Source organism: Molossus molossus, unplaced genomic scaffold, assembly GCF_014108415.1.
Source record: "Molossus molossus isolate mMolMol1 unplaced genomic scaffold, mMolMol1.p scaffold_m16_p_6, whole genome shotgun sequence".
Classification (NCBI taxonomy): Eukaryota; Metazoa; Chordata; class Mammalia; order Chiroptera; family Molossidae; genus Molossus; species Molossus molossus.
Window position 1 is genome coordinate 9835284 of NW_023425399.1, and position 12731 is coordinate 9848014.

General features: G+C 50.0%; 1 protein-coding gene across 1 annotated transcript in view; it reads left to right on the forward strand.

The window, feature by feature from the left end:
* Positions 1–12731, forward strand: part of PREX1 (phosphatidylinositol-3,4,5-trisphosphate dependent Rac exchange factor 1) — a 178756-nt gene that overhangs the window by 116436 nt on the left and 49589 nt on the right. The window contains exons 8-10 of the mRNA XM_036245523.1: positions 3305–3423; positions 5054–5203; positions 7249–7396. Of these exons, the coding sequence (XP_036101416.1) occupies positions 3305–3423; positions 5054–5203; positions 7249–7396 (417 nt within the window). The remainder of the gene's footprint in view (positions 1–3304; positions 3424–5053; positions 5204–7248; positions 7397–12731) is intronic.

The window sequence follows — 12731 nt, forward strand, 5'->3', positions numbered from 1 at the left end:
CTCTTTCCCTCCTTCCCTTCCTCTCTAAAAAATCAAAAAACATATCCTTGGGTGAGGATTAAAATAAAAAAAAAAAAAAAAGATATGGTTTTGGTGTTTTTAAAAAGAGGCAAATCGATGAATGGAATTGAATAGCGAGTCCAGACGTAGACCCACATATAATCGATCATTTGAATTTCCACAAAAGTGCCAATGCAGTTCAGTACATGGTGCTGAGTCAGTTTGATATCCAATGGGGGGAAATGAGCCTGACCTTCACCTTATGAAATAGACAAAAATCTTCAGATGGATCATAGATTTAAATGCGCAAAGTAAAACAAAGCTTCTGGAGGAAGGCATAGGAGGAAAGAAGCAAACATTTCTTAAATTGGACAAAAAAATATAGTTATGAAGGAAAATAGAGTCATCAGAATGCATTAATATGAAGATCTGTTCATCTAAAGACACCATGAGGAAAATAAAAAGCTAAGCTACAGACTAGGAGGTCTTTATAAACCTTATAACTGAGGAAGGACTCATAGGCAGACTATATACGAAGAAGTCCTACAAGCCAAATTAATGCCTGCAAAACCAAAAATGTTTACTGTCTGGCCCTCTTCAGAAAAAAATTGCTGACTCCTGCTGTAAATCATTAAGAAAAAGACAAACAGCCCTGGCCGTTTTGGCTCAGTGGTTAGAGCGTTGGCTTGCGGTCCAGAGAGACCCGGGTTCGGTTCCTGTTAAGGGCACATACCTTGGTTGCGGTTTGTCCCCGGCCCTGGTTGGTCGTGCGGGTGGCAGCCACTCGATGTGTCCCTTTCACGTCGATGTTTATCTTTCTCTCTCTCTTCCTCTCTCTCCCTCCCACGCTATCTGAGCAAAAGGAAAAATGTCCTCAGGTGAGAATTAAAAAAAAAAAAAGGAAGAAAAAGACAGACAGTGTGACAGAAAAATGGTGAAGGGACAGTCATTTCACCAAAGAAGATACCATGTGGTCAATAAACATGAAAAGGTGTTGGCTTCATTACTTATCAGGGGATTACAAGTGAAATTTTTTTTTTAATCCTCACCTGAGGACATTTTTATTTTTCCATTTATCTTCAGATAGGGAGGGAGGGAGGAGAGAGAGAGAGAAAGAAAAACATTGATGTGATAGAGACACATCGATTTGTTGCCTCCCGCATGACCCTGACCAGGGCCAGGGACCAAACTACAACAGAGGTACATGCCCTTGACTGGAATCGAACCTGTGGTTCTTTGGTCCGCAGGCTGACGCTCCATTTGCTGAGCCAAACCAGCCAGGGCAACAAGTGAAATGCTTAATGAGACACTACTATATGTCCAACAGAATGGCCAAAACGGAAATTAAATGTCAGTTGCGGAGGATGTGGAGCAACTGGAATGTGCCTACTCTACTAGGGGTGGGAGAATTGGTAGGGCTGTTTTGGAAAACAGCCTGGATCTGTCTAGTAAAGCCAACCACGTGCAGGTCAGCTTCTAGGTAGATGACCCAGAGATGGGCGCACATTTTCTTCATAAGACACACACGAGAACATTCCCAGCAGCACCAGACTGGACAACCCAGATGTCCATCACCATTACCTTTGTGACCCCATGTATGTGGAGTTCAGAACAGGCAAGGTGAATCCGCAGGTTTACACTTCACGATGGGGGTTACCATTGTGAGGCCAGGAAGGGGGGCTAGTGACCGGAGGAGGGCACGATGGGGAGTTTTAGGGGGTGCTAAAATAGTTATACAGGTGTGTTCACTTTGTAAAAGTTAATTGAGCCATATTTCTGTGGGCAATTTTTTCTGTATGGATATTATACTTTTAAAAAAATATATTTATATTGATTTTTTTTTTTAGAGAGAGAGGAAGGGAGAGAGAGAGAGAGGAGCATCAATGTGAGAGATCAATTGGTTGCCTCCCGCATGACCCTGATGAGCACCAGGCATGAACCACAACCGAGGTATGTGCCCTTGGCCGGAATTGAACCCATGACTCTTTGGTCCGCAGGCCGACGCTCTTAACTATTGAGCCAAACCAGCCAGGGCTATACACACATTTATTAAACTTTTTTTTTTTTTTTTTTTAATCCTCACCTGAGGACATTTTTCTATTTTTGTTCAGGTAGAGTGGGAGGGGGAGAGAGGAAGAGAGAGAGAAACATCGATGTGAAAGGGACACATCGAGTGGCTGCCACCTGCACGACCAACCAGGGCCGGGGACAAACTGCAACCGAGGTACGTGCCCTTAGCGGGAACTGAACCCGGGTCTCTCGGGACCGCAGGCCGACGCTCTAACCGCTGAGCCAAACCGGCCAGGGCTAAACTTTTTTTTTTGTATACAGCTAAGCCTCTTTCTTCTTAGAGGTTAAGTTCATTCTTCACCCAAAAGCAACTTACCTTTATCCAGTCTTTCTGAAACACTCAACTTAATTTTCAGAGAGATGACTGTCTTTCCATGCATACGTCCTCAGCTTGTATCGTATTTGCTTTACTCGGTTGCAGTGACAGGTGCGCGTCAGGCAGATAGGCTGGGAAACAAACACAGCTCATTCTTGGTGAACATCACGCACCTGATGGAGCAGAACACAGAGTGGCCTTCGAGCTCAGAGGGCTCATTCTCTGCTTTATTTTAACTGTAGCATTTAGCGCTTCTGACATAATGAGGGTGTGGCTTCTTCTAGTCTGTCTCTGTGCCCGCTCCCTGTATTGGGAGATGAGTCCTCAGAGACAGGTTTGGTTCTCAGCTGAAGCCCCAGCATGTAAAGAGTGTGCCTGGTGTTCCCTTAGAGCTTGCCGAATGCATGAGCGAGGGACTGCCCTGGGTTCCAGCTTGGTATTCTCCCAAACTGGTCAGATGTTTGTTGAGCAACCGAATGGGCGAGCTGCAGAGTTCAAACTGAGTGATTGAGTGAATCGTGGGAAGTGGATGTAGATGACGGATGGATGGGCTGCCTACTCCGAGCTCTTTTCTGCTCTGGTCTTGTCTCAGGAAGTACCTGTTCGTTAGACACGTGGGGAGCCTCTACTCATTTTCTAGCCAAAAGAATGGGTTTCTGTTACTTCTTGTTAGTTTCTTGTCCCCTGTTAGCTGAAAAGTAGCTCTGTGAGGTCAGCAAAGCTACTCGCACATTTTCCAAACGAGGAAACTGGCCGGGACTGGGGAAGTCACGCCGCCACCAGCCAGGAGCCCGTGCTCCCGACCCCGGCACAGTGCCCCTCCCCCCGGCGCCTCTCCCTGTCACGTCTTCCTCGGCTCTGCTGAAGACACGTGAGCCGAGGAAGGCATGGGGGTGCTGACCTCCCACTGTCTTTCAGGGTCACCGGGGGCAAGAAATCCACCAAAAGGACCAAATCCATCAACGGCTCCCTCTACATCTTCAGGGGCCGCATCAACACTGAAGTCATGGAGGTGGAGAACGTGGAGGATGGGACAGGTAGGCCCTGCCCCCCAGCCCTGCCTGAGCCCAGTCACCTGCTCCCTGGCACCTCTGTTTCAGTTCGTTTCTTTCTTCTATTTGAAACGGAACCTACCGACAGAAAGAGGCCTAAAACTTGTGCACAAAAGATGAATACCTGGATAGTCACCGTTCAAGTTAACGAGTAAAACCCTACCTGCACCGGGAAGCCCCTCCCACACCCCGCCCGAGCAGCACCCCTTCCTCTAGAAGTAACCTCCTTCCTCTCAGAAGTAACCACTTCCGAATTTTGTGACGGTCATTTTCTTCCTTTTTAAAAATATTTTTACCTCTGAGTATGCATTACCAAATATTTTAATAATGTATCTGTTTTAAAATCTTATTTAAGTGACGATATTATATAGCTATTTAATGGCTTTAAATATGTATTTATTTTTATTTATTAATTTTTTTTTTTTTTTTTAGTTTTGACCTGTTGGATTTTTTAATCCAGTTAACAGGATTATACGTTTCAGGTGCACGGTTCCACAGTACATCATCTGTACACTGTATGGTCATAAAACACCAAACATTCTTTTGCATCTTGCTTTGTTCTCCCAACCTCATGTTGGTGAGATCCATTTGTGTTTCTGCACGTGGTTCTGTCTACCTTTTGGTTTCCTCTGCTGTTTACTATTCTGTCGCATGACCAGTCCACGGTTTACCCATTCCTTTGGTGATGGACATTTGGGTTGTTTCCGCTGTCGACCATTATGAACAGTGGCGCTGTGAGCGTTCTTGGGTTAGCCTCTTTTTTTTTTATCCTCACCCGAGGACATTTTTTCCATTTTGTTCAGATAGAGTGGGAGGGAGAGAGAGGAACATCGATGTGAAGGGACACATCGAGTGGCTGCCACCCACACGACCAACCAGGACCAGGGACAAACTGCAACCCAGGTACGTGCCCTTAGCGGGAACTGAACCCGGGTCTCTCTGTACCGCAGGTCGACGCTCCAACCACTGAGCCAAACTGGCCAGGGCTTGGGTTAGCCTCGTAGGGTATGTGTCCTTGACCTCGTCTAGGGCAGGGGTTGTTAATTGGTTTTGAGCCACAGACCCCTTGGACCATCTCAGGAAACCTGTGGCCCCCTCCTCCGGTTCCGGGTACAGGCAGTACCTGAATCAACTTCCCTGGATAACGTCAGCCTGTTTTCAAAGAGATTTGCCAGTGCCAACCCAGCAGGCTGCGCGAGGGCCCACGCCTTGGTGTTGTCTGGCTGGCACTAGGGTTTCAAGCTGCCCAAGGACCTGAGTGAGATGGGCAGGGAGGCGGGGATGCACTCCGGGGCTCCGGGCAGATGTCTCCCCTAGAGTCAGTCCTGCATTTATGCCCGGACTGCGAGGTCTTGACGCCCCTCTCATCAAGGGCCGAGGAGCGGTTTTGGTCCGCAGATCTTCCTGTCCACCAGAGAATAGCCAGGAGAGGGAGTGAACATTAGAAGGGCAGAAAGTTCAACTCTCCAATCCTGGTCCTGTCCTTCCCCCGGCGCCCCGTCTTTCTGGAGCCAGAGGGGCTGGTCCTGTCACCTCACTCACAAGCGTGTGGTCGGGAATGTTCAGAGTTGGGTGGCCAAGTCAGCTGACACACCGTTGCCTCTGCCTTTGCCAGCGGATTACCACAGCAATGGCTACACTGTCACCAACGGCTGGAAGATCCACAACACGGCCAAGAACAAGTGGTTTGTCTGCATGGCCAAGACGGCGGAGGAGAAGCAGAAGTGGCTGGACGCCATCATCCGGGAGCGGGAGCAGCGCGAGAGTGAGCGGCTGGGCCCTCTCCTCGTCCCCGGAGGGTGGCGGCCTTGGTGGGGCTTTCCCAGGACCCCTGGGGTGTGTATGGCTTCCCCCAGGCTGGTCGCTGCTGCAGAGCGAGGGCTGTGCCTAGGGACGGGGCATAGAGCTCTGGGACTGGGTTATAGCTTGGTGGTATCGCAGATCGCCGGAGGTCATCTAGTTTAGCCCACTACGTAGATGGTGAAACTGAGGCCCCATGGAAAGAACTTGCCCAAAGACACGTTGATGCGGTTGGTCATCCTGGGATTCTCGGCACCTTCACCCTTGAGGTTTGGTAACCAGGATGCTCCCTACATGCCTTTTCCCCTCCACGGTTCTACTCTCACCTGGGGTTCTTTGTGTTAGAGATTCACCGAGTCTGCATTGAGGAGGAGGGGCCTTGGGGGCTGCCCATTGCTGTGGTCATGAATCTCTCTGGGCCCGGGCACCTCTGAGCAGCTTCCATAGGAAGTGCGGGACTGGATGTGATGGTTGGGTAAGGTTGGGGGGGCACTGTTGTGCAGTCACCCAGACTTGGAAAAGCGAGGCTTGGTGTGTTTGGGGCAGTTACTTCAGCTGCCCAGACCTCAGTGATGTCATCTGATATATGGGCATAAAGTTCTTGCTGCAGTGGGGTGCAGTGCTGCTGAGTGAGGTTTGGATTCGGCCCTACTTGGCAATTTGACACAGGATCATAAAGTCCCTCCTGACCTCCCAGATGTGCCACAGACGCCTCACACCTCCCGTGTCCAGTCAGAACCCTTTCTTTCCGTCAGACCTTCTGCCCAAACCTGCTCATCCCATCAACTTCCCTCTCAGCGATGGTTCCTCCATTCTCTCACAGGCTCAGATTCACACATTTGGTGTCATCTCTGGTTGCAGCCTGTTCCCCAAATTCAGTAGAGCAAGTCCTTTTAAATCCGCCTTTCACGTGTAGGCCAAATCCACCCGCTTCTCTCCATCCCTACCTCTACCTGAGCACAAGTCACTGTCACCTCTCAAGAATGTGGGCCCAGCAAGACTGAATCCATTGATTTTATTCTATTTTTTCTAGAGAAGCTAGACATCTGGATTTTAAGGTTGTATTTCCTGATTTTAAATAGTACATCAAAATGTATTAAAATGCATCCCTGGTTGTGACATCTGAAACTGATCAGGGCTGGGTGTGTGGTCAGGCCTGGGACAGGGTTCAGGGGCGGGGCCTGGCCTGGGTGTGGCAGATCAGGATCTTTGTGGTCAGAATCGAAGGTTGTGGTCAGTGGAGAGCATCTGTGATAATGAGGGGGATGTGGCCTAAGAGGGCTTTGGTTGTTAGAATTGGGGTGTTGTTGAAACTGACCTCTCTGGGCTGCATTTACGGGGGGAGTGGTACATGCTGTGGTCAGGAGCACAGCTCTGGAGCCCCACTTCCTGGGTCTAAATTCTGCTTCTACCACTTCTCATTGGGTAACTGGTACAGAGAACTTAATTTCTCTTGGCCTCGGTTTATTCATCTGTGAAATAGGGATGATGGTACTTGCTTGTTGGTTTCCTGAGGAGTAAGTGGCATCTAGTAGGTGTTTGTAGCATTTCCTGTGATTGTTTGTCATTCCTATTATTGTTAGGAGTGAACGGGGTCCAAGTAGAAAGAAAATGGGGGGCAGTGATCTGGGTCAGGGTCCTCGCGTATTGTATTTCTAGAGAAATGGGCAGATTTCTGTTCCTGGCTGGAAGGAAGATCTCAATAGGCTGTCTGATAACCTCTGAATTTGAAAAGATATCTTCAGGTTGAAGGCTTGTATAAGTTTGACTGCTCATTTCTCTGGGCCTCGGATTTGCCATCTATAAAATGGGGGAGATTAGTCACCCTCCCCTACTGGGTTCTTTCAAGGAGCCCAGGACAGTGACCACAATGCAGTGAGCGCTCTGTAGATGGCTGCTGGCTGGGGCAGGAGTGGGTGGCAGCTGGGGGTAGCTTTCAGGAGCCACAGGCCTGCCGGCCACTCCCCAGCGTGGGCGCTGTCCCTGGTGCTGACTATGCCTCCTCCGTAGGCCTGAAGCTGGGCATGGAGCGGGACGCCTATGTCATGATTGCGGAGAAGGGGGAGAAGCTTTACCACATGATGATGAACAAGAAGGTGAACCTGATCAAGGACCGCCGGAGAAAGCTGAGCACCGTCCCCAAGTGCTTCCTCGGCAAGTGAGTGGCCCGACCTTGGCTTCTGGGTCCCTGGGTCTCAGCTGGAGGCTGGAGGTGGGCAGACCATCTGCACCCACCTGGTTCTTCCCAGCTCTGCCCCTCCCCACAGGAACCCTCCTGGGCAGAAGCCCTGAATCCCTCGGAACTCAAGAAGGATAGTGGGCCCCCATATCAGGTCTTTCAAACATTTTTGACCATAACTCACTGCAAAACATAAGTTATATGTTGTGACCTGGTACACACATCCTTGTGATATACGAATGAAGCTGAAGAGTCACCAAACGTACTGTTTAATGTACTCTGAAAATCTGTTCTCTCTTTCTATTCTATTTTTTTTCTATCCTGACTGGTCCTGTCCTATCTGATCCTATCCTATCCTTTCTATTCTCAAGTCATTTCTTAATTCATTTAAAAAATAATCCTGAGCGAAACCTATGAAATGTATTTCACAAGCTACTAGTAGGTTGTCCACCATGGATTGAAAAATGGTGCTCTAGCACCCAGGGACAGAGAAGCCACTGTAGATGTTCTGAGCAGAGAGGTGTTTGACACAGGCGGTGATTACAGAGGTGATGGAAAGTCTGGAAGAGCCAACGCAGGCTCTGTATCAGTCTACTGGGGCTGCCATGACAGAGTGCCACAGACCGGGCAGCTTAAACAACAGAAATGTATTTTCTCACAGTGCTGGAGGCTGGAAGTCTGAGAACAAGGTGTCTGCAGGGTTGGTGTCTGGTGAGGTCTCCCTTCCTGAGTTACGTATGAGGGAGGAGGAGGGGGAGGGTTCTGTAAGCTTTTCAGTATTTAGGGCTTCTAATTTCTCTGTTTGGGAAATCTGTTAGTTACTACTAATATGACATTTTACCCCTGCCTGCATTTTATAACCAAGGAGCAAAGGGGTCAGAGCACAGGTGTGACCGGATTGGATCTTTTATTTAATTAAAAAAATTTTTTTATTGTTGACACTATTACAGATGTTTCCCATTTCCCCCTCCCCGCCTTTGCACAACTCCACCCAGCCCTGCCCGCCTCTGGCCTTCACCACATTGTTGTCTGTGTCCGTGGGCCATGCATATGTGTTCTTTGGCTAATCCCTTCACCTTCTTTATCCAGTCTCCCCTCCCCCACCCCTTGGAGATCTGTCAGACTGTTCCATGTATCCATGCCTCTGGTGCTATTTTGTTTGTCAGTTTTAATTTTGTCCATTAGATTCTACATATAAGTGAGATCATATTGTATTTTTCTTTCCCTGACTGGCTTATTTCACTTAGCAAAATAATCTCCAGGTCCATCCATGCTGTTGCAAAGGGTAGGAGTTCCTTCTTTTTTTTTTTTACAGCTGAGTAGTACTCCATTGTGTAAATGTATCACAGCTTTTTTATCCACTTTTAGCCAATCACTGATGGGCACTTGGCTCTTGTGAGTAACGCTGCAGTGAACATGTAGTGCCTATATTTGTGCGATTGGTGTTTTGGGTTTCTTAGGATACATTCTAAGGCATCTGACTTCGGATTGGATCTTAAACCCAGGTTTCATTCATCCAGGGCAGGGGCATTCACCTGGGGGTTGGGAGAGGCAGAAGACATGCAGTCCCTGTAAAACTGTCAGGTGGTTTTTAGACCCTGCTGTGTGCTAGACATGGTGGTTGACACTCCGGAGAGGGCATAAGAATGCCGAGGACTCCCGACCTCCCGAAGTCGTGGCCCACGTAGGGGGAGGAGATTGCCTGTGGGGCAGGGACTTTATTTAGAAATTATTCATTTATATCTCACCTACTCCCCAGAAGCTTTGGGAGAGGCTTCAGGTAAAAGCCACTGTGTCATTACCGTGCACAGACCAGGTGAGAGGTGGCTGGGACGAGGGCAGTCACAGTGGAGATGGGGGAAGATGGCTGTGTTCTGGGTCATCTTGAAGGTGACGGCATTTGCCTGTGAGCTGAGAACAAAGGTAATTGAGGGTTGACACGAAAGTGGGAGTTGCTGCTTGCTGAGAAGGGGAAGGAGAAAGGGGGGAGCAGGTTTCAAGGGGCGGGAACAGAGCTCAGAGGCCACCTGGATGGAGATGTTGACTTGTTAGTTGGGTATAAAAGCTTGACTCAGGGAGAAAAGTCTGGGTTGGGGGCCTGAGTGCAGGAGATGTGAGCATTTCGATGTCTTTAGAGTCACAGAACTGGATGAAATCGGGAGGATGAGTAGAGAGGGACGAGGCAGGGACTGGGTCTGGGGGCCTGATGACCTTTGGAGGAAGGGCCAGCAAAGGCATCGGAGAGGGGGCTGGCAGAGAGGTGAGAGGCCCTCGGGGCGAGTGTGGTGCTCAGAAGCCGCTGGAGAAAGATACAGAGACACTGGGAGACTGAAGCTTAGGTTTGGATGGGTTAGTTGACATTCCTGGTAGACATTCAAGTGTCAATGTTGGACGGGCCATTGGAGATCGAGTGTGGAACTGGGCAGACTGGTCATGGCTCAAGGCTTGTGTTGGCAGGGCAGCTGGTAGGAGATTTGGGGGGTGGTTGGGCCCCTGAGGGGTGACCCAGATGCCCTGGATTTGGGCTACCCTGTTGCCCTCAGGGATCAGCCACCCCAACTTCAAGCTCCCTGGGTGGAGAGGAGATGTGGGCCCCAGACCTGTGGGCCATGGGAAGTGGGGAAGGGACAGCCTGGCTGGTCTCCATTGGCTAATCCCTAATCCCTGGGCAGGAAGAAGGTTTTTCCCTCAGGAGGGGCCTGCTTCCGCCCTCTCCCCTTGGGGTCGGAGGACCTCCCCACTTCCCTCTGAGAGCACAGTCCAGCCGGATGGGATAACCTGTCTGCGATTAGAGCTTCAGCGGGGTGTTCTGTGTCCTCAGGAAGGATTAGGGAGATTTCTTTTACGGCTCATTTGAAACAGGGCCAGAATTAAAACTTGTTGTGTAATCACCGGGGCCTTAAAGACCTGTTGTCCTGCAGGACACTTTTGTGAAACTTTCCTCCTTGCATGGCTGCGCTGTGCACCCAGCCTGGGGCTCATGATCTCCTCCTTCCCTGCCGGGGCTCAGCTCCTGAGCCGCCTCCTCCAGGAGCACCCTCGGTGGAAAGAGCCAGCAGCTGTCTCTGCTCCCGGGCTGGCATGTGGCTGTGCCTCTGACTTTCACACAACACTGTGCATCAGGTGACTGCCGTAACCCCACTGTAAGAGTCGGGGCACGGAGGCACAGAGAGGGACAGCGTCCCGCACAGGTCACAGTGGGGCGCCGGGACGTGAATGCAGGACTCTCCCACCGCACTCTGCCGCATTCATTTATTTTTATCTCTATTAAGCGCATTTCAGTTTTACTTGATAGTTACTTTCCCCGTTTGTCTCTACTGCTAGGCAGGGAACTCCAGGAACACAAAAAGTGTCTGATTTATCTTCATAACCTGCAAGGGTTGTGGGCTTTGAGTCAGACTTGGACTCAAGTCCTGGAGCTCCCACTTTCCACCCGTGTTTCTCTGGGCAAGTTTCTTAACTTCTTTGAGCCTAGACAGTGACTAACGAGAGAGAATAAAACGTGCCGGATAGGGTTGTTGGCGGACACAGTGGGAAAATGCATGTGACCTGCTCAGCACAGTGCTAGCAGGAGTGCTAGAAATGTGTATTGGGCTTAAGGGGTGGCCTGTTTCTGCCCAGCTCAGAGTCAGAACTCACAGGTGCCACATGACAAAAACCAAGGAGTAAATCTGTGTATCACTGTGGAGGCGTCATGGGAGGAACATGGCATTTGTCCGCTCGGATCCTCAGATTAGCTGGGGACACAGAATCGATTCTTCGTTCATTCATCCCATTCATCCAGTGTTTACTTACTACCTGCCAGCTGTGGACAGGACAGGCGAGATCCCTGACCTCACGGCCATAGCCAGCCAGTCGGGGCATCAGCAAATAGACAAGTAGACAAATACAACTAAAGACAAATGAAGAAGGGGATTTCAGAGTGTTGAATATGCTGTAAGGAAGTAAGTAGGTTGGTATAAGGCAAGGAAATGGGGTGCTGTTTCAGTCAGGAAGAGTCTCTCAGCAGAGGTAGCATTTTAACCAAGGTCTGGATGACAAGCCAGCCAGCCATGGAAAGATCTGGGGGAACAGCATCCTGGCGGAGGGAACAGCAGGTGCACAAGCTCCAAGGGGGAATGAGCCTCCAGTAAGTAACTGAACAGTAAGGAGGTCGGTGCGGCTGGAGGGAGTGAGTAGCGGAGGGGTGGGAGGCAGCAGCACAGGGGCTGATGGGCCGACCAGGCAGGTTAGGGTGAGAGGTTCAGCTTTTACTCTAGGTGCTCTGGGAAGCCACTGAAAGAGTCTAAGCCGAGCGGGAGGTGAGGGTGAACCATCATGCAGGCCCTGAATGTGAGGACAGTCAGAGATATTAGAGCTCGGGGGACAGGGTGTGACGGTCTGTCTGGCAGAGGCATTCAGGGAAGGCTGCCTGGAAGGAGAAGGCCTCTGATTTCACCTTGGACTGAGGTCAGATGTCCTTCAGTTATTCACGTCTGCCCGAATGGAAGTTCGGAGGTGTCTTGTCTATCTGTGTGCACAGGTGCAGGGTATTAGCATGTAATAGCTGATCAATGATTTATCGGACATCACCACAGATATCTTCAGGAAGCATCTTCAGGCAGTGGAGTTTACAATACTGACCCCCCCCCCCCAAGTCCTTACCCTCATGGAGCTCAAGGCCATGGAAGAGATAGGCAAGGGGGTTCTTGAACTGGTGGGAGAGGTACATTGGGCCTCATAGGGGGCTTTCCTAGGAAGACTGCAAAGACGTACCTGGGTGCCCCCTGTGGCCAGCACTGGGCTTGGCGCATCATAGGCTGAGTACATGTTTACTGGGTGAATGATTCTGGGGACCAGGAAGGAAGGGGGGATACAATTCCCAACTAGTCCCCTATTCCCTGAATTTCAACTCACCACCAAACCTGGCTGACCTTCTCTGTGTGTCCTCAGATTACTGCTCCCAGTCACGTCCTTCTGGAAGATTGGGTCTTGCTGCTCTGGTGTCCTAACCTTGTTTCACTCAGGGCCTTGGTGTGTGCTGATCCCCCTGCCTAGAACACCCTTCCCTGCACCCCATTGGTGGTAAATGGTGCCCCACTGACCCAGCTCAGTTCGCAGATGTGTTTTCCGTAGGCCACGTGGTGCTTTCAGAAAACTTTGGACTCGGTATCTGCATTTACTAGCTGGGAGATTTCACAGGAAATGCCGGATTTCCGGCTTCTCTTGAAAAGCCATAGGATGCCTTAGTCTTCCCATTAACCACTGTCGGCTTCCGAGATGAATTTTATCTGGTTTTGCACACTGGATCCCAGCTTAAGATTTTGTATGATTA